A 26,256-nucleotide genomic window follows, 5' to 3' on the forward strand; every position below is an offset into this window, starting at 1 on the left:
CGAGGCGCTGCTTAACCGGGAGCCAATGTAGGTCAGCGAGCACAGGGGTGATGGGCGTAGGGACTTTGTGCAAGTTAGGACACGAGCAGCCGAGTTTTGGATGACCTCAAGTTTACGTAGGGTAGAATATGGGCGGCCAGCCAGGATTGAGTTGGAATAGTCAAGTCGAGAGGTAATAAAAACATGGATGAGGGTTTCAGCAGCGGATGAGCTGAGGCAAGGGCTAAGACGGGCGATGTTACGGAGTTTGAAATAGGCGGTCTTTGTTATGCTGCGGATATGTGGTCTGAAGCTCATTTGGGGGTAAAATATGACACCAAGGGTGCGAACAGTGTGGTTCAGCCTCAGACAGATGTTAGGGAGAGGGATGGAGTCAGTGGCTAGGGAACGGAGCTTGTGGCAGGGACCAAAAACAATGGCTTTGGTCTTCCCAATATATAATTGGAGAAACTTTTTGCTCATCCAGAACTGTATGTTGGACAAGCAGTCTGACAATTTAGAGACCATGGATGGGTCAAGAGAAGAGGTAGTGAAGTAGATCAGGGTGTCGTCAGCGTACATGTGGAAACTGACGCTGTGTTTATGGATGATGTCGCCAAGGGGCAACATGTAGATGAGAACTAGGAGGGGGCCAAGGACAGATCCTTGGGGGACATCAGAGATAACGATGCAGGAGCGGGAAGAGAAGCCGTTGCAGGTGATTCTCTGGCTACGATTAGATAGATAAGAAAGGAACTAGGCAAGTGCAGTCCCACACAGCTGGATGATGGTGGAGAGACGTTGGAGAAGGGTGGAGTGGTCAACCATGTCAAAGGCTGCAGACAAGTCAAGAAGGATGAGGAGGGATAGTTTACCTTTGTCACAGTCACAAAGGATGTCATTTGTGACTTTGATGAGGCAAGGACGATAACCTGAATGGAGGGATTCAAACACGGAATTGTGGGAAAGATGGGCACGGATTTGGGAGACGACAACACGTTCAAGGACTTTGGAGAGGAAAGGGAGGTTGGAGATGGGATGATAGTTTGCAAGGACGGAGGGATCAAGATTTGTTTTTTTGAGGAGAGGGGTGATGACAGCAGCTTTGAGGGAGAGGGGGACAGTACCTGAGGAGAGAGAACCGTTAATAATGTCAGCTAACATGGGAGCCAGAAAAGGAAGTTGGGTGGTCAGCAGTTTGGTGGGAATAAGGTCGAGGGAGCAGGAGGTGGGTCTCATGGACAAGATGAGTGCAGAGAGGTCATGAGGGGAGATCGGAGAAAAACTGGAGCAAGATGTGAGTTCAGGGCTAGGGCAGGGGAAAAGTTAGAGAAAGTTTGGCCCATCTAATTACCATCTAATTGACCTCATGATGTTCTTAAGAAGTTTTAGCCTGCGATTGCCTTTGGTATATTTCAATTATGACAATTAGCCTCGTGAATTTAAAGGGATAGACTGCATACTCACAGCTTAACAGTAAATAATATATTGCATGTTACATGATATAATGCTCTTGCCCTTATAAAATAACATATCCTCTGACTTACTGTGAGCAATGCCATGCGAGATCCAGTCATATAAATTTGAAAAAATGGTGGCCCCGATTTTCTGGCTGCCGTCGGGCGGCTTTTCATGCGGCCGGGGGCCGAAAATCGCCGAAAAAGCGGGTCGGGACCACCCCCCCCCCGCCTGATTCCCCGCCCCATCCAACTTTCGGACCGCCGTTTCCACGTGCCCCGCTTCAGTCCCGGCCGCCGCTGGCGGGACTGCTCGTCGGAGCACTAATCACCAATGATCACCTTGTTAAGGAAGATTTTCCGGGGCCGTTGCGACTTTGGGGCTTTCCCCACATGAAACACGCCTGCGGAGAACCCCGCCGATGAGAGCTGGCGTGAAAACAGCTGGCTTGCTTGCTTGCAGCAGCAGGTCGCTGAGGGCTGAAGAGATTTAAATAGGCAGCATTTGCAGGCTGCAGGACCTTGTTGATCAAGGCTTGGGGGAACTTTTTGAAGCCTTAGGAGCAGCTGCAGAAAGTTGGAGGCTCACACACTTTTCCAGTGTGAGCTCCTGGGAAGCCCCTCTCACCACCCTAACTCAGCACCCCCTCAACGGAGGCATCTGCCAGAAGCATGGGAGGCCTTTGGGACGTTCCCTTCCTGGCATTAGAGGATCTCCAACAACAGAGGAGGCGGCAGCAGAACCAGGAACAGCAGGATGAGCACCAGGAGCACCAGGCTGCTGCTCACTCACCTGAAGCTGCACAGGCCAGAAGGGGCCAGCGCTTGGAAGTGGCTTGAGAGCAGCTTGCTGCACTTTAGGGGGCCAGTGGGACCCGTTTCTGCACTGGCAGTCCTACTCAGAAGGACTTCCATGAAGATTTGGTTTCTCTGTTCAACAGATGGCCAACGATCCTCAAGAGATATCATTCTCTTATGAGCACTCACCATGTTTTCCGTACCCTGGCGAGTTATCTCCTGCATGGAGGTTGCCAACCTTTCCATGGTGATGCGTTCATGCGCCAATGACTCCACAAAGGCTCTGCCCATGGTCGCTATGGACTCCTCCATTCGCTCCACACTCGCAGCGAGCCTGGAGACAAAACCTGCCAGAGACTCCTGCATCTGTGCATGGAGATCCATCACCTCTTCTCTTGCGAATGGACCCAGAGGCAGAGGGTCGTCATGCAGCACAGCTGAGCTGAGTTGGCAGAGTCCTGTGCCCTCCGACGAGGACTCTCCACTGCTGTCCCTGTCTCCAGAATCTGCTGAGGCTCACTTGTGAGCTGTAAAACACCAGGTGACAACACTATGTCCCGAAGGTCCCCCCGAGGTGTGAGTGTCTGCGCTGGTGCTGGGTGTGCTTACTTCTGCTGATGCTGCGCCTTCAGAGGTTGGAGCTTCCTCTGAGGAGTCTGGCTGCACAGCCTCTTCCTCCTCCACAGTGAGGACGGGGGCTCTGGATGGTACTGTGGGGGAGTAAAGGAAGGAGATAGAGAAGTAATGCCAAGGTTCTTCTGGTGACTCCCAGCGAGTTGGCATCTGCTGACACCTGCATCCTTGCAGCATTGGTCTCAGTGGGAGGCCTCTTCCTCCCTGACCTAGGGAAGAGGACCTCCCTGTGAGCCCTAACCCCATCCAATAATGCCTGCAGTGAAGCCTCGTCGAATTTGAAGGCAGCTCGGCCTCTGCCGCTGGCAGCAGCTGGTGCAGGCTCCTCTGCCATTGTGCAAGAGTGGTTGAGAAGCCTGCAGAGGTGGAGAAGCTTGCTGGACACTTTGAAAGCACCACGAATGATGACATCATAGTGTGGGGTTTTCTGACTCAAATTGGACAATTAGCAAGGCTTCCCACATGCTGGGAATTAATTGGCCACTTGAGGGAAAATTGCGTGGAGCTGGCTGACACTTTTTTATGTGTGTCAGAAACCCCACATTCGGGGAAATCCGACCATTCCCCACACAAGCCGAAAATCGGGGCCCTGGTTTCTCTGTTCAACAGATGGCCAACGCTCCTCAATTCCCTTATGAGCACTCACCATGTTTTCCGTACCCTGGCGAGTTATCTCCTGCATGGAGGTTGCCAACCTTTCCATGGTGATGCGTTCATGCGCCAATGACTCCACAAAGGCTCTGCTCATGGTCACTATGGACTCCTCCATTTGCTCCACACTCGCAGAGACCCTGGAGACAAAACCTGCCAGAGACTCCTGCATCTGTGCATGAAGATCCATCACCTCTTCTCTTGCGGCTGGACCCAGAGGCAGAGGGTCGACATGCAGCGCAGCTGAGCTGAGCTGGCAGAGTCCTGCACCCTCCGACGAGGACTCTCCACTGCTGTCCCTGTCTCCAGAATCTGCTGAGGCTCACTTGTGAGCTGTGAACCACCAGGTGACAACACTACTCTATGTCCCGAAGGTCCCCCCGAGGTGTGAGTGTCTGCTCTGGTGCTGGGTGCGCTTACTTCTGCTGACGCTGCACCCTCAGAGGTTGGAGCTTCCTCTGAGGAGTCTGGCTGCACAGCCTCTTTCTCCTCCACAGTGAGGATGGGGGCTCTGGATGGTACTGTGGGGGAGTAAAGGAAGGAGTTAGAGATGTAATGCCAAGGTTCTTCTGGTGACTCCCAGCGAGTTGGCATCTGCTGACACCTGCATCCATGCAGCATTGGTCTCAGTGGGAGGCCTCTTCCTCCCTGACCTAGGGAAGAGGACCTCCCTGTGGGCCCTAACCCCATCCAATAATGCCTGCAGTGAAGCCTCGTCGAATTTGGAGGCAGCTCGGGGTCTGGCACTGGCCACAGCTGCTGCAGGCTCCTCTGCCATCCTGTATGGTTCGTTTGGAAGCCTTCAGAGGATGCAGTGCTTGCTATGGACCTTGAAAGCACCACAAATGATGACATCATACTGTGGGGATTTCTGACTCGAATTGAACAATTAGCAAGGCTTCCCACATGCTGGGAATTAATTGGCCACTTGAGGGAAAATTGCATGGAGCTGGCTGACACTTTTTTATGTGTGTCAGAAACCCCACATTCGGGGAAATCCGACCATTCCCCACACAAGCCGAAAATCGGGGCCGGTGTTTTCCTTATCTGTTCCTGTTGCGAAGTCTGACTGGTCTATGTGAATCATTTGCCCTGTCATGGTAATTTGTTCTGATTGGGCAGGTTTTGAATTTATTGTTTTTGAACTATACGGTTATCAACATTACTTACTTCGTCAGAAGGTCAACAGCATTACTGACCGACAACCTTTTTACTGAGAGACTTTTGGTGGACTTGCAAAACTTCAGCTTTATGCTACATAACCTGTTTAATTGTTTCAACATTTTTACATTAAGTAACAAAATGAGTTCCTGCCTGGTGTATTTTTCCAGACATCTGATTGGTTCATAGTCACCACATAACCACTATCAGTCACTGAGCAAGTAATTCTTACATTCCCTGCACAACTCACTCTGGAGCTAGCCTCAGTCCTGATTCCAGGCTTGGGCCTCCCTGCTCAGGCCTTCCTCTAGTCTCAGGTAGAAAGGGCGGAAGACAAACAGAAAGACAAAAAGAGAGATACAGAGAAAAATTAAAAATGGAAGACAAGCAGAGGGATAGTTACAAGAAGATTTTTTTTGCCTGTGAGAGCAACTTGTTTTTCCGATAGTTGCTTTTGTTTCACTTGAAAGCTTCTGCATGTTTCCCCATGGAATACTAGCATACAAATACTTAGTGCATTTATCTGAAATTTCTCTCTGTGCTATTTTAGCAGCGGCATTAACTAATTTATTTTAAATAGATTAACACCTTTGTTCAAATAGCAGATAGAGATGTGTCAAATGAACACATTAAATGTTTGTTTGTTGGTATTCCACAATGTAATTTTAAGACCTATGTGTTAACTGATAATGGAAACCCATCTGCTGATTAATCCATGTGGCTAATTTTGTCTGCCATTGTACTAATTCCGTCTGATCCAATCACACACGTATCTTGCGTCATGTTGGATGTCTTTTTAGGGTTATATTACAGCACTTTTTTAAAAACATTTTTTCCTCCTTATGAGTTCAGGATCATGTCCTTCCAAACTATCATAATAAATCATTTATACCATACATGCTTAATCATTTTAAATGTGAGTGACATGTTTTGGCTTTTTGCCAGTGAAGCAAGTAACACTCTGAGTGAATGGTTTGGCATTATGCATGAGCAATGATGATTCCTGTCCTGCATATTAAAAAAATACCTTATAATCATGCATGATAATTTATAATTACAGTGAGAACAGTAAAACATCTTTAAGCTATTATCTTTAGGAATGTCATATAAGCAAAAAGGAGCATCATGTGAAAAATTTGCATGGGGAGAGCTCACTGGGTTTACACTGAGAGGTTACAGGGAGTGGTTGGTGTAGTCAGTGAGCCCTGCTTTAGGGCATTGGGGTAGGCTTTTCCCTCTCAATTGTGTTTGGGTGACTGGAAAACCAGCGTCCTTGTGGGAATGCCCCAGGTTGTTTTTGTGGTCCACCTTACCCCACAAAATTAAATTAGAAATGACCTGCTGGGCTCCTCTTTGGCTGAACCGCCAACTGATGGTGGGCGAAGTTCGTGGGGATGATAGACATGGCCACACTGTAGTGTATGTACCTTTAAGGGGAGAACTACTTTTTACAGCTCCTGTATACTGTAGTACCGGCAGTGACCACACCTGTATATAAACCCTGAGTAGGGATCTGTACTTTAGTTTTAGAGTAACCCTCATCCAGCAAACACCTGTTGATTGTTCCCCTGCAGTCTCTGTCTATTTCTTGAAGGACACCATACATCAAGATTCACGGATTTAACACACACCATTGGTGGAAATGAGGTGGTAGGTCATTACCCACTATTTTCGGGGTGCTACTGTTCCTGTCAAAATTGCCTCCTTTGAGTCAAATTGAACCCAGAGTATTGACTGAAAGTTGCATTTGTAAGTGTCTAATGTGAAAATAGATAGTTTCATTACTGCTCTTCATGGGCCCGAATCCATTGAATAAAGTAATCCACAGTTAAGCAGTTAATTGGCAGTCTCATTCATGGAGATAAGGCATGTTACTGGGATGAAGTAGAGGTTGCTTTAATCTGCATTAATACTGTGCTATACTTGACCTGTTTGGTGATGGCACTGAGTGCGAAAAAATGAAAATGTATTCCATTATCTAAAACTCAAGCTCTTCACACAAAGTTCACAACATTTTTTTTCAACTGCACTTTGAAGAGTCAAGTTTGTGGTCATTATCAGTAATAATACTACTACTAATAATATGTTGTAATTGATGTGAAATAATATCGGCAATCCCATGACAGATCAAAAGCACTTGATGAATACAAAACAAGTCAAAAATTGAAGATTTCATGGATTACCTGAAGATTAAAGCAACTATCCCACTAATTAACAATTGATTGGCCCAAAGATGGTAGAAATGCAGTGTTCACAGCTAGAGAACCAAACAAGAGGGATAGCCTAAAGTGACGAGAAATACAAGTTAAAAGGAACTTAGCAATGAGAGGAAAACTAAACACACAAACAAATAACTTCCTCAAGTTTGGGAAATTAAGGACCAAATAAAGGAGCTGAACAAAGGACAGGAGAAAAAGGGGGAAAGGAGGGATGCACAGTAAGTGCTTCACAAGCTCCACTTGGTGTTACCCCTGTGCCTGTCTCCCTGTAATTCATCAATACCTGCTACGCTTCTTCATTCATGCAGTGCTGGTATTGCTACACTAACAAAAATTGATTATTTTCACCTTTTGACTTGTGTACAATGTTAAATTCTGAAGTAAGATGTCTAAACCTGAAAATTGTTGTGGTACACTATTGCGGGATTAACTAAGAAACTTAGGGCTAGATTTTCAGTTGCTTGCGCCAGCAGTTCGCGCCTTAAGAGAAGTGATTTTCGGGCGCTATGCGTGTAGCGCCCGGGCGCAGCGCAGTTTGCGCCCTGCCCCAAATTAAGTTGCCCGTTAGCGCCGGCGCAAAGTTTAGCGGCCGCCCGGATGCGCGCGCAGAAAATGACGTCACATCCTCGTGCAACGCCCTTTGGTCGCCCCGAATCCAAACTTCAGTCGGACCGCCCCATTGTGCGGCTGGCGTCCAGAGCATTTGTAAAATGGAACGCAACACACCCTGGGGAGCGCAAATTAAAGGGCACTCCTCCTGCACTATAAAAGGCGGTCTGCATGTGTTGTGTGGAAGGATCCAGTGTGTTGTTGTGAACGGTGTATTTATGTTTCCGGCCACCACCACCACCTCATCCTCATCCTCATCCTCATCCTCCTGCTGTTTTCCCCCCCAGACTCTGCCTTTAAAAAAAACACATGCACCCTTCCCCTTTAAGAGCTCACTGGCACCAGAGTGTCTGCCGTGCGCTGCGCCCGAGCTCGGGTGTTGCGCTCTGCACCGCAGGCTTAGCGCCTAAAGATAGTAGTGGAACGCCTCTTTTAGCGCTCCACCAACCTCTTAGGGTGAAGCCACTGAATTTCCGGCAACGGGGCGCTACTTTGGGGCGGGCGCTAACTTCGGGCGGGCGCTAAGGTTAGCGCCCCAAAACTGTCTATACTGAAAATCTAGCCCTTAGTTTTTAGGAGGGTGACAAAGAAAGCTGCTTAACGTAAACTTTTATTATTTTAAGAATGTAGGCTAAAGAATATGCTTAAACCCCTGGGATAGAGTGGAGACAGCTTTGATCTGTATTAAAACTGTACTATACCTGACCTGTTTGGTGATGACAGTGAGTGCAGAAAATGGAAATGTAACAGTGGACCACTCTATGAAATATAATCAGTTATGAACTGCAATTATGAGATAATAATAGAGTTTAATTAGCACTGGGAAGCCAAGAGCAGGTATTAGATGAGCAAAGTGGATAAAGAATGGGGCATTGCAGAGTTAGGAAAAGTCAGTTCACTGCATAGGCAGAGAAGCCCTACTGAAAGAAATTGGGGTGGCATGGGACACACTTTGACATTAATGCCCATCCTCTCATAGGCAGGCATGACAGAAGGTGGAGGAAACCCGGTTGGACCATTCAACCACCAGGTCTTCACATTGCAAAATTCAAGGAGGTCCACGTCATCAGAATCTTATCAGTGAAACCGTGCAGCTGGCCAGCAAATGTTAACTCCTTATACAAGGGAATCAATTAGAAGGAGTAGTAGCTGAGGTATCACACATCTTAAACATCGCATAAGCACAAAGGGGCAACACCATGCCAGATCAAGCTGACATCATTCACATGCCACACAATTAATAAAATAAATGCCCAGAACTTGATTTGAACATTGTGCTGTGTATTTATTCATCATTGGTTATAATAAAGCAGGAATCCATCATAATATGGCCATAAATAGTATTTGAAGAACTGAACATAAAAGTCTAGGAGGAGGTGGCTTCAGCAGAATTGCTTTCTAAGTGTGGGTTTGCAGCTTTGAGTAATGGTGCAGCTCTGTCTCATTGGAAGACATCTTTAATTAGTGCCGAGTACACCAGTCTTCTTTGTTGCATTGCTAGTTCCACAGCTAATTCTTTTGTAATTTTCACCCATTTCTTTTCCATCAAGTTCTTTGTAGGTTTTTTTTTAAATTAATTCCTGGGATGAGGGAATCACTGGCAAGGCCAGCATTTAGTGCCCATCCCTAATTGCCCTTGAGAAGGTGGTGGTGAGCCGTCTTCTTGAACTGCTGCAGTCCGTGTGGTGAAGGTACTCCCACAGTGCTGTTAGGGAGGGAGTTCCAGGATTTTGATACCAGGTGGTCTGTCAGGTTTTATTCTTATTATTGTTTCTTGTAGTGATTTGTTACAACTGAGTCAATTAGTCTGGGGTCACATATAGGCCAGACCAGGTAAGGACAGTAGATTTATTTCCCTAAACGACATGGGTTTTTATGACAATCCAATAGTTTCATGGTCATTCCCAATTTATTTAATTAACTGAATTTAAATTCTCCAGCTGCCATCATGGGATTTGAACTACACGAATTATTAGTCTAGGCCTCTGGATTACTAGTCCAGTAACATTACCACTATGCTACCCTTCTCTCAAAATTGGTGAGGTCTCTTTGCAGGGCAAAGCTAAGGAGCATGCAGCAGATGACAATTGACAAGAAATTTCACATCGTTTTCATGAAATTTCATTGTAGAATTGGAAAATTACTGTCCTGTGAAGCACCTTGGGATGTTTGACTATGTCAAACTTGCTATATAGATGCAAGTTGTTATTGTTGAAAAAGTAACTTTTTTGGCAGCAAAATGGGATGAAAAGCCATTTCTGCCAGTTTTCCACCCATTAATCAATCCCCTTGCATTCCCTTGCATTTCTTAGCCCTTCGCACCATTTGCCAAGTCCCGAGTAAGCTCATTTACATATATTTTCAGGCGCAATCGAATTTCTAGGCTGTGAAGTTTCAACTAAAGTATGCAGTAGCTCACCCATAAATAAAAAATCCAGGCCACAGACTTCAGCCCTTGCAGTAGATCACAGGATAGCCGGCAATGCATTGCACCTAGGATGCAGTTGATTTGGAATTTGACTGATGATTGTAGTTTTGTCGCAAGCTTTCACTCCACAGCAATTTGCAATGCTCTGCACATAGGCACATATTTAAATTTAAAATAGGCATTATTGTTTAGTAACTCAGGCATTAAGTTGAACACTAACACCAATTTCCAGGCTTTCATTTTAAAATGGCAGACAGGCTTCAACTAATCTGGCACAGCAGCTAGCTCATTGTTTGATGTGGTATTTAATTAAGGTGGAGTATTCTGAAATTATCCCTGGCAAGCAGGTGACCAGAGCTCCAGCTTCCGAATACTGGGTTGACATCCAGCGGGTTATTTGAGTCGGATGGGAGTGGACTAGCGATCTGCCCATCACATTTAGCCGGTGCTCCTGGTAGGAAGTTGTGAGCCGGGCTAACGACCTGTCACATAAAAAGGGACTTAGTTGCAGAAACAACCCAGAGCACGAGCTTCTGCATGTAAAGCAGTGAAAGAACTGGGTTGTCTCGTGTGCTGTTAGGCATGGAAGAGAAGAAGATGAAATTATGCATAATATTCAAGACAATTTTGAGCCCTTTTAATTGAGAACAGTTGCAAACAAATGAATGCCCTTATTGCAGTTTGACATCAGCATCAGTGGAGGAAAATTAGGCAGGTTGTTTTACACGTGTTGCATTCCAACTCACATGATTTTTGATATTTACTGCATTGAGGCAATCCAGTGAGTCCAGACACACATCTCCCCTTAAATGTCATCAAGATTGCTGAGTATTTTACGAAGTTAACAAGGGTTCAATTAGAAGACTGCTGCCACTTACTCAATAATTTCCCAATCTTTTAAAGTAAGTTTTGGATTACAATACAGGTATTTTTCTCACATGCTTACACAACTATTATACATTTTCGTAAAATGAATTGCTCTTCAGATTGCCGAAGTGTCTCTCTAGATACAAGATTGCATTTTAATTGAACGGAGTTTAAGCCATCACATTTTAATGATATTAGTAGTTTACTGACTGTTCAATTAAAAAGTGTAACAACCTATTGGAGCACTCTGCGTGTTGCTGCCTTTGTTACAAGAAAGCAAATCTGTTGATTGATTGTTATTCATAGTTGTCCCAGTATGTATAGATTAAATTATATACAGAATTACATAAATGCATTACTTAGTCCTATGGTCTAACTTCAAGTGTGTGAGTTACAAGGGTCTTTACACTCACCCACAACAGATGGGAATTAGTGTCTGTCTGATAACTTTTGGCTATGACTAATGGTTCTGCCTTGGTATTTTGCATCAAGTGTCTGTAGGCATTAGCAGATTTTTAATGCATGTAATCCAAGTTAATTTTGTTAATTAATCATAAATTAGCATGTTGTATATGTCTTACAAGGATTTACATGGAGAATTATTTAAATTAGATATTTGATAAAAACAACAAAATAATCTGCTTTTCCAACTACCTGTTAAATGGGATACTCTTTTTCTTTATCTTTATTGTTGGCCTTGCGTAATGCAAGGGAAGTCTTTTTAGAAGGTTAATTAAGAAGTTCGCAGCCTGATAATACTGTATGGACAAATACAATAAGGCCGAAAGACTTACTGAACCTTCCTGATGGATGAATGCATCTCTTTTGAGTCTGGCTGGTTTGATCAAACAGCGTTTGAAGGATGCGTTAACTGTGCATTTTCAGGAAACAAACCAGTACAGTGAATACTAAATAACACTTGATAGTGGCTCATTTATGACACACACATAATGGGCTGGAATTTAACTATCGGACGTCCGACTGGTGGAGTGATCCGGCTGGCTGCCCGATAGTGTTGGCTGGAGAACCAGTCCATTTTGAGGGCCGAGCCTCATTAACATATATTTGGATGGCTTCGGGCGCCAACAGTCACCCCGTGCAGCTCGTTGGCTCCGGGCTGACCCGGGGGAGGGGTATATGATCGCGGAGGTGGGAGGGAAGCCTGGGGTGGTAGCAGCCCATATTATTCTTGTGGAGTCCAGAGAAGCATACCACCAAAATGAATTTAGCCCTTACCTTTGTTGGGCCTCTTCTGCTGTACCACCCACCAAGTTTTACTGAGCGTAACGTCTACTGTGGATATTAAAATGTGGGCATTTAAAATGGCTTTGAGGTGCTATGTACATCACAGGAGTCCCGTTTACATAGATGAGTGATTTAACAGATACCTGGGCTGCCCTGGAGGAGGTCCGATCCCATGGTGGAGGGTCCAATCCCTGGGGGGTTTCCATTCCCTCACCTCAGGGGGTCCGATCCTGGGGGAGGCGTTCTATGGGAGGGGGGCTGATGGTGGGGGAGCCTGGGAAGCCGGAGGCGGGGGTGGTGGGGGGAAGCACTCCTGCTCCTCCCGGCCCACAAGGAGTGCTCCCTGAGGCTGTCCTCACCTCGCTGCCATGGCCAGGATTCCCGAGGCCCGGAAAACCCGTCCGGCCGCAATAAAACCTGCAAAGAGGGTTAAATCCGAGACTTCCAGCCTCATTATCATCTTTAAAGCACCAACCCACCTTCTGGGAGCAGGTTTACTGCCCGCCCATTGTCCTGCCTGAGTAAAAGCCGGAAGTCAGCGTGTTGGAGCCAGCTTCCCGACACGCTTCCAATTTTTCCCCATTTAACCCCCCCAGCCACACCCACTCCCACCCACTCACCTATGTTAAAATTCCTCCCAATTTATCCCCCATTGTATGAGGCTCATGTACCATTTATATATGAGGTATTTAAAATGCTTGCTGCACTAATCTGAGATACTAGATAAACACTCCACCATTACTCGCACAACATATCCTGCTATCAAGTGTCACCTCTTCTGCAATGGTAAATAAGTCATCTGGTTTCCAGCGTACATTAAAGGATTCACATTAGGCATTACAGCCTCAGTTGTGATTGAACTGTCATCACTTACTCATTATGTACCTTTGGAAGTTTGGAGAGTTTTCATTATATTACTTTCACATGCACCTTAACTTTATTTTTTAATGACAGTAATTAAAATGAAACATTTAAATGTGATGAAATTACATATTCATGATTTTTGCAAACGAGGCATTACATGTCTCCTGATTCATATAATTTCCAGTTGATGTAAAACTTTATTCTAATCTCTTTAATTTTATTTTCTGAGATATTTGCAACTTGCCACCAGAGCATAAAACTGGCATTACAGATCGGGCGCCCGTTATAGAAACTGTCCTTTTTTCATTTCTACTGATGGAAAAGAAAATAGGGCCATTGCTATAATGGGTGGCCGATCCACAATGCCAGATGTACAGAGGGCTGCAAGTTGAAAATCTACCCCAGAAAAATGTAATTTGTATTCTTGAGGCAGATCTGCTTGTTTAAACAGCTCCTACACATTCTTGAACACAGTTTAGAAGCAAGTGATCAATAACTGATACTTTGCTAAATAATTATTATTGTATTTGTTGGTTACTCCTGTAATTGTGTAATCCTTGGATAACCAGTGGACACGGTGACAATTTGAGGGATTGCTGTCCCTACACTAGCATTCTTACCAGGGAGCAGGTCAGCAATAGCTCGCAGGCTTTACAAATAGAATATGATGAATGTACTGATAACCATAAGGGAACAAAGTTTTGTCCTTTTATTTACAATATTACAACTCAATAAAATAATTAGCCAACTTGGAAATAAAATGAGATCTTCTCACTGTCACTAAGACTTGTGACTGAAATGACAAATTATCCCACTTCTAATACAAATGATTGTAATTTAAAGTATAAATCTACAAATATTACAATATATTGAAATTTGGAAAGACATCCGTAATTAAGGATGGCCAACACAGAGTTGTAAAAGGCAAGTTATGTCTGACAAATTTAACAGAATTCTTTGAGGAAATAATGGAATGTATTGATAAAGGAAATGCAGTAAATGCTGCGTATATGTATTTTCAAAAGGCGTTTGATAAGATGCCTCATAGGAGGCTTGTTAATAAAATGAGCGCAGATGGCATTAAAAAGAGGTGATACCACTGTAGGAAGTTTGTTATGGACATAAAACATGAAGTAGTGGCATGCCCCCGGGGTCAGTGTAATGACATAGGGACCATTGCTTTCTCAATATATAAGATGATCTGGACTTGGCTATGAGGACTCAATATCAAACTTTGCAAATGATGCAAAAATAGGGAATGTGATTAACTATGAAAAGAACTCTAAGGGGGTGATTTTTTCAGTGGGGATGTGATGGAGGCGGGACTGCTGCTTGTCGGGTTTTAGTCCCTCCTCCATCGTCATCCAGCCAACCCACGTTATTTTCCCTTGATTGGCCTTGTTAAGCCTGCCCAGCGGACTTAGCAGGCCAATTAAAGGAAAGCCAGTTACTGGTGATGTCAGCGAGTGACGTTTCATCTGTCAAGATTGTTTGACAGATGAATGGTCATCGTTTGACAGCTCTGTGACGCTGTCAAACACTGACAATCTGTCTTCTAATTTGAGTCCTTTACTGAAGACTCAATTAGAAAGCCTTCCTGAGCAGAAAGCAGAAGGCTGCTGCATTTAAGAATGCAGCGGCCATTCTGCTTTCTCTGCCGGTGAGATGAGGCAGCTCCACAGCCTAAAGGGATGAAGCCTGGAGGAAGAAGCAAAGTTAAGTAATCTTATTAAAATACTCTACACTCACCTCACACACTTACCTCTCCACACTTGCACTCATCACTCACCTGCACAGCGCACTTTTCGGCCCCTCCGACCCCCGCAGACCGACGGCCCGCCTCGCTGACCCTGGCGAGGTTCGGAGCCATGGGGAAGCCCACACTTTAGGTGGCAAAATAGGGATTAGCCAAAAAACTGTTAGTTGATTGAGCAGCTAGCTATCAGATGCAATGTAAAGCAAAGAAACATGAGGTAATAAATTTTGGGAGGAAGTGTAAGAAGAGGACATAACCACTAAATGGGAAAACTTTTGAAAGACTGGAGGAGCAGAAAAAAGTTTAGATACACCAATCTTTAAACGTGGAAGGACAAGTTGATAGGACTGCATAAAAAGCACCTGATATCCTAGGTTTTATAAATAAAGGTATAGAGAGCAATAGTAAAAATGTAATGCTCAAGCTATACAAATCATTGGTTAGGTTGTAGTTACAATATTGTGTCCAGTTTGTTGCTTTTTTCAAAATTTGTTTTATGGGATGTGGACATCGCTGGCAAGGCCAGCATTTATTGCCTATCCCTAATTGCCCTTGAGAAGGTGGTGGTGAGCGCTGCAGTCCGTGTGGTGAAGGTACTCCCACAGTGCTGTTAGGTAGGGAGTTCCAGGATTTTGACCCAGCGACGATGAAGGATTAGCGATATATTTCTAAGTCAGGATGGTGTGTGACTTGGAGGGGAATTGAAGGTGGTGGTGTTCCCATGCGCCTGCTGCCCTTGTCCTTCTAGGTGGAAGAGGTCGCGGGTTTGGGAGGTGCTGCCGAAGAAGCCTTGGCGAGTTGCTGCAGTGCATCTTGTAGATGGTACACACTGCAGCCACGATACGCCATGGTGGAGGGAGTGAATGTTTAAGGTGGTGGGTGGGGTGCCAAACAAGCGGGCTGCTTTGTCTTGGATGGTGTTGAGCTTCTTGAGTGTTGTTGGAGCTGCACTTATCCAGGCAATTGGAGAGTATTCCATCACACTCCTTACTTGTGCCTTGTAGATGGTGGAAAGGCTTTAGGGAGTCAGGAGGTGAGACACTCGCCGCAGAATACCTAGCCTCTGACCAGCTCTTGTTGCCACAGTATTTATGTGGCTGGTCCAGTTAAGTTTCTGGTCAATGGTGACCCCCAGGATGTTGATGGTGGGGGGTTTTGCGATGGTAATGCTGTTGAATGTCAAGGGGCGGTGGTTAGATTCTCTCTTGTTGGAGATAGTCATTGCCTGGCACTTCTGTGGCGCGAATGTTACCTGCCACTTATCAGCCCAAGCCTGAAGGACATCCAGGTCTTGTTGCATGTGGGCATTGACTGCTTCATTATCTGAGGAGTTGTGAATGGCACTGAACACTGTGCAGTCATCAGCAAACATCCCCATTTCTGACCTTTATCAGGGCCATAATGAGAGTGTAGAAATACCAGGGATGAGAGGCTTTAGTTGTGAGGAGGGACTAAAAAAATTGGGGCTCTTGTCAATAGAACAAAAAAAGTTTAAAAGAAAAACTGACAGAGGTTTTCAAAATCATGAGAAGTTTTAATAAAATAAAACGTTTGCCATTGGTTGGTGAGTCAGTAACTGGAGGGCATACATTTAAGATCATCACCAAAAGGAGAGGTTAGGAGAATTTCTTTTACACAAAGGATTATTAGGACATGGAATGCCTACCTGATACAGTGGTGTAAGCAGATGCCATAGTTGCTTTTGAAAGGAAAATTGATAAATATTTGAAAAAGAAAAACTTATGAAGGTTTGGGGAAAGGGCAACGAAATGGAAATAAGTCGATAGCTCTTTCAGGGAACCAGCATGAGACAGAATGGGCTGAATGGTCGTCTTCTGCTATAATATTCTAAAGTTCTATGAACTGTAACTTCTGCTTTTTTTGATGTGCAGGACGTTCTAAATTTGTCCCATGTTTTCTTTTGCAGCTGCTACTACTACATTCTCACCTGAATCCGGCCATGCTAGAAGGTGCAATGATACTGAGAAATCCTACTGTGTCAATGGTGGTGTGTGTTATTATATTGATGGTATTAATAAACTTTCTTGCAAGTAAGTGAGTGCATTTTTCTATACTATTTTAGAAGGGGTTGATTCAGTATTTCCTTTGATATTAAACATGTTTCATTTGATAACACTGAAAATGTTTTGCCTTTTGAGTACTGAAGGCTTGATAGTGAACGAGAGACTAATTATAGTAATTGGACTGTACAACCACAATACTGCTGCACAGATGGCCCAGAAAAATAACATTGCAAAAAAGGTTATGAAGTTGTCATTGTATTGCACTGCTATATCTAGTAACAATGCAAAATGTATTTTGGCAGGCTGAAATACAGAACTGTATTGAAATGGGATTCTTTCATAGTGTCAACTAAATGAAATAAATATCTGAAGACTACCCATGGCTAGGCGTTGCTTATTGTAATAAAACCTAAACCTCCTTTAAAAATGTTACAGAAAATCACCTTCAGTACTCGTCGCTTAACATCTGCATACATGTATTGCCTAAATAAAACACTTACTTATGTATTATGCAGAGGGTATATGGATCTTAACAGTGTGCAATGTGGCATTTGTGATTTCTGATTTTGGCTAAATGTTGGAAGAAATGTTCACGAATCGGAATATAAATTGAAACGAGCAATAACTCACTCCTTACAGTTTATTCACTAGGAAGACGGCAGGAGTCCAACAAATCAGATAATGCAGTTGATGCCTGTAGGGATTTGAAGCCCTAAGCTGCCATGTTCAATAGGTACATTCTTGCTACATAATTATTTACCCCTTTACAAGAAAAAAAGACAAGCTGTTCCTTATTTATGGTTACTTTGAAATATAAAGTTGTTCAGAGGCAGTTTTAACAAATCATTCTGTGCAAACCAACTGGAAGCATTTCTTATCTGACATGGTGAAGTGATTTCAGGTAACAGCTTCTGTATTGTTTGTGAACATAGGGAACAATTTCTCAAATAGGTTAATTCATTTGGGTACCATAACAGTTCCTCACCAACAGACTTTACCTTACATCAATTTAGTATTTTCTGTTCTAAGCTAAATTCCCCGCAGTGCATTTTACCAATCCAAATCATTGCTACTGTGTGGTTCTGGCATTTACACAAGGATGATAGATCATATCTCTCTAATCCTATGGCTGTAAAGTTTCAGAGTACAAATGAATTAACTGCATTTGGGCTTATTGTAACCACTTTTTGTACCAATAACTGGGTAGCAAAATCTTTCACAGAATTGTTGCAGCCAAGCTGATCATATTTGATTTGTTGGGATAATTTTTGAATGTTTTAATCAAATCTATTTTGTAAATATCTTCTCATCATGTCAAACTTGTGGAAAAGAGATGTTTCAAACAATCAAGACATCATTAATTTCAATGCTTTATAAAGATGGCAATTGGGAAAGAATTGGTCAGGATTCACTCTCCTGTTCACAATACATACATTTCTGTTTAGAAATTTGTGCTTGCTTTTGTAAGTGAGAGTGTTTGGATGTTGGGAGAAGACAGCATTGTGCTTGGCTAAGATGTTCCTCACCGTTAGATAGCCTGTGTTCAGGCACTTTCCAGGCTCATGTATAACAGATGGCCACTAGGTACCACTCTGGAACTGTATCCTAGCATGAATCAGGAGTGATGAGGAAAACAATTAAGGAGGGGGCAGGGGCGGGGTGCGGAGGTGCGGGCTGGAATCAATCAATCAGAATAACATGAAATATTTATTAAGTATAAGACAAGTTAAATATGAAAATTTTAAAATTGCAATGAAAAAAGCAAATTACTTCAGATGCTGGAAATTGCTGGAGACACTTAACAGATCAGGCAGCATCTGTGGAGAGAGGTAAATAGGCTTAATGTTTCAGGTCAATGACCAGAAAAGGGAGATGTTACAGTTCAACAGCTTATAAAAGGAAAAACCGCACCAGGGAAAATGAGTATGTGATTAAGTGGAGAACAGGAGATGATTAAATAACAGAAATGATACTGGTGTGACAAAAGGAGGCATTAATGAGAAACATTTGAGAAATAAGAGATGTATCCGAGCCCCAGATGATTACAGCAAAATAGCAGAGAGGGAAAGGAAGGAAGCTTGAAAAATCAGGCAAAATGGATAAGGCTCCAGTAGCCCAAGATTTTTATGAAGGAAAAAGGCAGGTAACATGCAGACCACCTGGTGGGCCGTGTACCGATAGGGGATCCCTATCCCAAGCACCAGGTGCAGCCTCCCCTATTCCTGGAAGCGGTGGTGAACCAATGCATTTTAATGAGAAGATATGAGTAACTTCTGTTTTCAATTAAAATTATTACTTTGCCTTATCATTAATTCCACCCATTGACAAATGAGAGTCTCATTATTGGTGAAGTGTTGGATGGATATCTAATATTCAGCTTCTTTTAGACTTTTTCCTACTTGTATTGAATTTATGCTTGTACAATTCTCTTGTTTTCAGTTTTTTTTTAAACACACAGCGGTATAAATCCCTATTCCCTCTGCATAGTATGGAAACTTTTTGCCTGGTCCACAGTCACCAAACAATGGCTTTATATAATCCATAGCACATGTGACATGTTTATTATAATTTATATCTATAGATCTGTTCCTGATGATGTCAGCTGTGATGTTAATTATAGCTGCCCATTTGTGATGCCATATTTGAAAATCAAATTGCTGATCCCTTTTAATAGATGCATACACAATGAGAGAAAAAGTGACAAGAAGCCTTTTAAGTTCAATCCCTATTTCAATGGGGTCCCTCATTTTCTCCCAGTGATATAACCTAGAAAATAAATGTAATTTTTTAACGTGGTCAGTTCGCGACCCTCCTAACTAATGATCTCTCTAGAACCTTTGCTGCTTATAAATAGAACTGCCTTCAGTCTGTCAGTATTGGACTCACCACTTTCCCGGAGGCAGTGTAGCATGGAGGCTCTCTAATGAAGTGCCTTGCCCTATTTTTCTCTCTGTCTCTCTTGCACACATTCATTTCTTCAAGTGGAAGGTTGCACAGGAAGGCACCACCTCATATTACAATGAAAAACATGCTTTGCACCCACTTTCACTCAATAAAAGATGAACTGTTCACAGAAGTGAGACAGTGGAATCACGCTCAAAATAGTTTACAAAATTGCAAGTATTTTAACAATTGCTCCAATGCTATTTTCTTCTTTTCTGTATGACTCATTATGTGACAGCCATGAAAGAAAACACAAGTATGCGACTTCCAGAACTGTCTTGTTAGAAATTATGCTTTTAAGGGACTTGTGCACATTTATTAATAACTCATTCCAACTCATTTTTCCACATTTGAAACTTTAAATAACACCAGAAATGTTATTTCCATTACCTGCAGTTTAATGACTGATTAACCTCAAAATCCTGTGCTCTCTCAGCCTTCAGCATTAGAGCTGTCACGTTAATGAGAACTAGCTACCCACCTCCATAGAGCTATTAATGACCTTCCATTACAAAATACTCATGAAAACTAATACTAACTCTTACATCCACAGTACTTGAAACAACATTCTCCTCAAATGTGATCAAATATATTTGAAATAGAACAATATGTGTATAAAGATGCAGCAATTAGTAAAAACACTCAGCAAGGGGTATAACCTAAAAACTAATGGAGTGGCTCATACGGATTAATTGTACTTGATACCAAGCACTTTATCCCCTTTTCTTCTGTTTCTGCAGAAATGACTGAATGGAATGTTTCATATCTTTGGAACAAACCCTCCATTTTCACAGTTTCATGTTACTGTCCAGATTCAACACTAAATGATAGTATTCATCTTTCAATAACCTTGTTCATTTAGATCAGTTAGGAATTTCAAATTTAACTACTAGCAGTCGCTGCAATTGGATTGGTTAAGAAATAAGCTTCTCAGTGCATAGTTTATAAAGAATGTTTTTGGTTTTGTAGTTAATTGTTAGAAAAATACAAGTAAACTGACAGTGCACTACTGTTTTACTTATTACTCAGCCCCTTTTTGCATTAGTACTTTACAGTTGATATTTCCAGGTCAGCAGCCTTTTTGACATCGGCTCCAGTGACATCACAGAAATCGATCTATAATATGCTGCGGTGCATTGCCTGCCTCCACAGCTGCAAAAAGCCTCTGGCTATTGAGACACCTGGGTTGCTATCAAAATGAGTACGGACATGTAGAGACGGTAATAGATGCGGGTTTATCTGACAATTGTAGAGCTAAAATAACTTGTTATACTTTATGATAACTTCATGATAGCCTGGTTAAAGGATGACCCCAAAGTTCCACAACGATATATACTTTGATTAAATGACTGGAGACAACATTCCAATAAGCACCTTTTAACTCGTCTGTATTCTTAATTTACGTGTGTGTTACCAGATTTCCCTCTCTTCCCTCCCTTCCCTAGTATCTGTGCTCGTACTGCCTGCAGCATCCCTTTCCTTCATCCAGTAAAGCAGGATCACCTGAGCTAGAGGCTTATGCTGCAAATATGTGAAAGAAGGTGGTATGGCTTCCGTGGGGAGAGGACTGCTAATACCAGCTTTTTTTCATCCCAGAGGTGAAGTGTTAACCCCTCCAAGGCTCTCCATCTAATAATCCGGTAGAGAGCTGATAAAATTTGGCCTTGAATGATTGCCAAGAGCAGGATTACACTCGGGCCTGTCTGGTTGGGAATCCAACACTCAGCTTTCGAGTTCTGTACCTCTCAGCTACAAAAATCTGCTTCTGTTGGCCACATAGTCAAACAACCTGTTAAATTACATTTGGTATAGGACGCAGCATTTTGTGATTATATATTTGCTGGAAATGCTAGCTGTTTTTACATTATTTCGGCGCTGCGAGCTGCTGACATGTGGGTCTTGCATAGCCAACAGCAACTAAAAAATAAATGCGCCGGACTTTTTAAGACTGGTGACAAGATGACCCATTTTTTTACAGGGCCTTCCCAACTGCTGCTGGTCTTCCTGGGACCAGTAAATGTGCTCCTCTGATGGCAGCAGCACAGTTCTGGTAGTGAGGTCACAAACAACATCACAATATCATCAAATGTACAGTGATTCCATGTGATGGCATGAAGATATAACTTACCGCTGACATCATGATGCCAGCCTTTCACACAAGGGCATCGCTCAAACTGTCACAGCCAGTCAATGCATGCAAGAAAGTACTAAACCCTACTTTGCAGCCAGTTTACGGGAATGCTGGCTGTACTACTGGGATGTAAATGTGGGAGTACTTAGGTCACTCTACCGAGATCGAGTCTGCAATATAAAGACAGGTTTTGTCAAGCATAACAAAAACATTGACTAAATACTGAAAACGCTGCACTGTAATGTAAAGGCATTCCTATTACTGCGCAAGAGTGTGCAAGAAAACAAAATGAAGGAAGTTATTATAGATAGAACCTTGCTTACGAATTGCTTTAATGAAAGCCACCACATTTAAAATGAATAAGGCAGAACAGAAAAACTGGCGCTGTAGCCTGGAATTGTTACGAAAATGGGCAACTTTGCCTAATTGCTGGAAACTCATTTTTTTAGCACCTCAGTTTTAAAAACTGAGAATAAACCATCTGAAAGGTGCTGTGTGACCCAGGCATTGAAAATGTAAATTGTCAATTTTTAAAAGGAAAAATGTCATTGTGTAATCAGAGTTTATGTACCTTATTTAAAAGCACTGAATACTAACTTGAGAGTTAATGGGCCTTAAGTGTTCTCTGTGCTGTGCAACTAACACACAATGTTTTTCAAAGGTTGTTGCTCTGAGTACTGGGCTACAAAGAATAGGTGTCTGGGTCTGATCTGGGGATAATGACAGAACAAATCTAATCTATGAATACCATGACTACCATAACCAAGCATGCCATCTTTCTGTATCTTGCTTTCTTATCCCTGCCCTGCTGAGAGAGACTGGACACATGTTGTGCAACACTTCACACCATAAATCTTTGAGTCTTCAAATCATTTAGTTTTAGTAATTAATTAATTTCAATGGGAAATTAGTTCAGCTCCAGGCAAAAAGATAAATGAAACTAAAATGTGCTGACCACGAACATGGGCAAAGCAGAGGTATTAAATGCCTCACGTTCCTTCCTATTTGCCTTTGTAAAGAGGCATCGTAGATTTGTTCTAGCTAGCCAGTCTCACAACCAGTTTGATTGATTAATCAGCCTGTTCAATTAATCAACCTGAATTGCTGAACTAGCAAGACATTTACTCTCAAAAGGAATGAAGCCTTCAGATAAGATTTAAGCCAAGTCTTGCAAAGATGAGCAATGGAACCATACCTGCTCCACAGAGATAAATTTACATCAATATAATGATTGATGACCAAATGTTTGTACCACTCTAGATTGCTTTGGGTCCTGTCCCGTCCTCAAATCATACCATAGTTGAAAATAGGACCAGATCACTGAATTACAAGATTTTACTATAATGTCACCAGTCATTGGTCAGAGAGTAAAAACTAATAAACAGGCAGGTTGTGACATTATACTCAGTCACCTGTCACTATTAGAAGTTGGCTTATCAAGTTGTTGGAGCCTGGGATTTCAGGTGAAACTAGCTAATTCCTCAAAAAACATTTTTTGTTTTGATAGAAGATGCATACTGAAACTCAAACTCACATCGCTTAAATCCCTCATCATTCCTGGGTATTTTTACTTCTTCTCTGTTGATTTGTCTCCTTTTAATCTTCCTCGTTTGAAGATGTAGATTTCTGCTGGGGTATGGTTCTACCAGCAGTGGCAGTACATTGCCAAAGTTGCCATGTGCAAGCTTGGACAGTGAGATCATCTAGCTATTTCACTGTGCGGCACTCTAGCCAAACCTAATCCTGTGCCTATCTGACATCTACAACACTTTAAGCAAGGGTCTTTGGATCACACAAGGAGCCAGAGCCCTGGGCCTTTTTAAAAACTCAGTACAAGCTAGAAATCAAATCTGGGATTGTTTTTGGTCTGTTATAGCTTATTACCTCACTGCACAGTGCAGTTTGTCACTTAACTGAGACACACCATTCCTCACTTTTTTACAAAATCAGGGCATACCCTAATAATTCGTTTCCTCAGGCCCATTACTGAATTCATTTGATGTTTATTCTATAGGTTTTTATTTCAGAGCCAATTTATCAATTATCTATCAATATCCCGCCTTAACTTCAATGGAAACTCCAGAACAATGGCATAAACGGCTGTTGGAGTTATGGCAGGAGATTGTGAGAATCCCCACAGAAATTCTATCTGAGAAAGTTATTTTTCGGGCATGTTGTAAATATTTTACCCCAGATTCCTTTGAACATATCATTCATTATCTGGAAAGAAGGGCTAGAGAACTGTTCCCAGGGTATATCATCTAACAACTCTTCAACCAGCCAATGCCAGATTTGTGAAAATAAGGTGACATGACCAGACCATTAATTTTCTCTATTTTTCCTCTGGTGAATTGCCACACTTCTGCTTGACACCTTCCACTATGAAATGGCTGAGATTTGGAACTGGTCATGTGTTAAATCAGAGAGACAAAAGCACATATCACATTTGGTGACAGCATGGATTAATAAATGTGTTGCAGCTCCAACCATCTGTACAAAGACATTTCAAAAAAAATTAGAGCTGCATTATTAATAGCATATTAATATCTCATCTCAAAGGGTGTTCCTGATAATTCAATCCATGGTCATTTTAATTGTGGAAAATAAACATTTTGATGCAAAGCTTGGAGAGAACAGCAGATAACATGTTAAACTGTGTCCAGTCACCTCAGCAACCTTTGCAATGAGCATTTATCATAAATTGTACTTCTACTTTGATGGCTTTCCATAATCTTCAACACTCCTTGGTTCAATAGCTCCACATGCTTCAAGTCACATACTATCATTCCATACCAAGCATCATATTTTTTCTGATGATTAAGTGCTCTTTTTACCCTGGTTATCGCGTTTGGTCATCTGCAGCTTTCCTGCATTTAACATTTTTGTAATGTGCCGTACTGTGTTGGTGTCAGAAGCAGGCAGAATCAGCCTCTACTGACTGCTTTAACCTCTAACCCCGTCAGTATGTGCATGATTCAGCCGCATATATGATGATTTGGCCCACATGGTTCTTATTTCAGCAATTCTAACTGTGACTATATACTTCATAGTTCCACTGTTTTTCAGTAACTTGGCTCTTCTGCATGTGTGGGTGAAAAAGAAAGGCAAGCAAATGAACTGCACGGTTTGTGCACCTGTACTGACTCATTTTATGCTGATTATTATGAATAAATCTAACTAACTTTATACCGATCATAACTCATTGAGTTTAGCAGCTTTTATTTTCAAAGCTTTCAAAAGTAAAAGGAGGATTTTGAGAATTTTGACTCTGCCTTACTCCTTAAAATGTAAAAACAATTTGACGTTTAAAAAATACTTAATTTCTGCAGTTTAGTGTACAATCATGGTACAGTATTCGGGTATTGTGGAGAAATCTATCCTTTACCATTTCATGCTCAAAGGTGATTTTTCATAATAAAAAATGTGTGCCTAAGCAAAATATCATAAAACTGAAAGGACATAATTGCACAGTGTGGAATGAAGCTTCTTCTGGAATTGTACTACACCTGGTGCAGAGCCCATATTGTGTGAGTGTATCCACTGGAGGTAGTCTCATAACTTGTTTTAGATCACCAGTCTGACTCCTGAGTTACACTGACACATTCACATCTAATTACACTTAAAATTATTTTGCATGTATAGAAAAGTGGTCGTCAAACAGCAGTCTAACAGTTCGGTTTACATTGAGGGGTTATTTTTCTCATTATTTGTTGCACTGTTACATTATCAAGAAAAGGTTTTCAGGTGGAAGATATTTGCCAACATATCTCAACAGTACTGCAGTTATGTTTAATTATTTATAAAAGGATAAATCTAGCAATCACAGAAGAAAAGAATAGTACAACACAGAAGGAGGCCATTTGGCTCATCGAGTCTGTGCCGGCTTTTTCGAAGAGCAGTCCAGTTAGTCCCACTCTCTGGCTCTTTCCCCATATCCCTGCAATTTTTTATCCTTCAAGTATTTATCCAATTCCCTTTTGAAAGTTACTATTGAATCTGTTTCCACCCTGTCAGGCAGTGCATTCCAAATCCTAACCACTTGGTGTGAGAAAAGGTTTTTCCTCAGGTCGCCTCTGGTTCTTTTGCCAATCAACTTAAATCTGTGTCCTCTCATTATCGACCCTTCAGCCATTGGAAACAGTTTCTCTTTATTTACTCTATCTAAACCTTTCATGATTTTAAACACCTCTATCAAATCTCCTCTTAGCCTTCTCTGCTCTAAGGAGAACAACCCCAGCTTCTCTAGTCTATCCACTTAACTGCAATCCCTCATCACTGGAACCATTCTGGTAAATCTCTTCTGTATCCTCTCCAAAGCCTTCATGTTCTTTCTAAAGTGTGGTGCCCAGAATTGGACACAATACTTTAGCTGGAACTAGTGTTTTATATAGGTTTAGCATAACCTCCTGGCTTTTGTACTCTATGGGGGCAAAATTCCCCTAGTTTGCACCTCCAGTGGGAGGCGCTAACGGGGCCCAAATGGCTTTTCGC

General features: G+C 42.5%; 1 protein-coding gene across 1 annotated transcript in view; it reads left to right on the forward strand.

Moving 5' to 3' along the window:
- LOC147113851 (pro-neuregulin-2, membrane-bound isoform-like) overlaps window positions 1-26,256 on the forward strand; it is a 253,737-nt gene that overhangs the window by 133,249 nt on the left and 94,232 nt on the right. Inside the window, exon 4 of the mRNA XM_085995212.1 lies at window positions 16,595-16,718. Within this exon, the coding sequence (XP_085851338.1) occupies window positions 16,595-16,718 (124 nt within the window). The remainder of the gene's footprint in view (window positions 1-16,594; window positions 16,719-26,256) is intronic.

This window comes from Somniosus microcephalus, chromosome 8 (genome assembly GCF_052327205.1).
Source record: "Somniosus microcephalus isolate GS21.2 chromosome 8, FLI_Smic_1.0, whole genome shotgun sequence".
In the NCBI taxonomy this organism is placed as follows: Eukaryota; Metazoa; Chordata; class Chondrichthyes; order Squaliformes; family Somniosidae; genus Somniosus; species Somniosus microcephalus.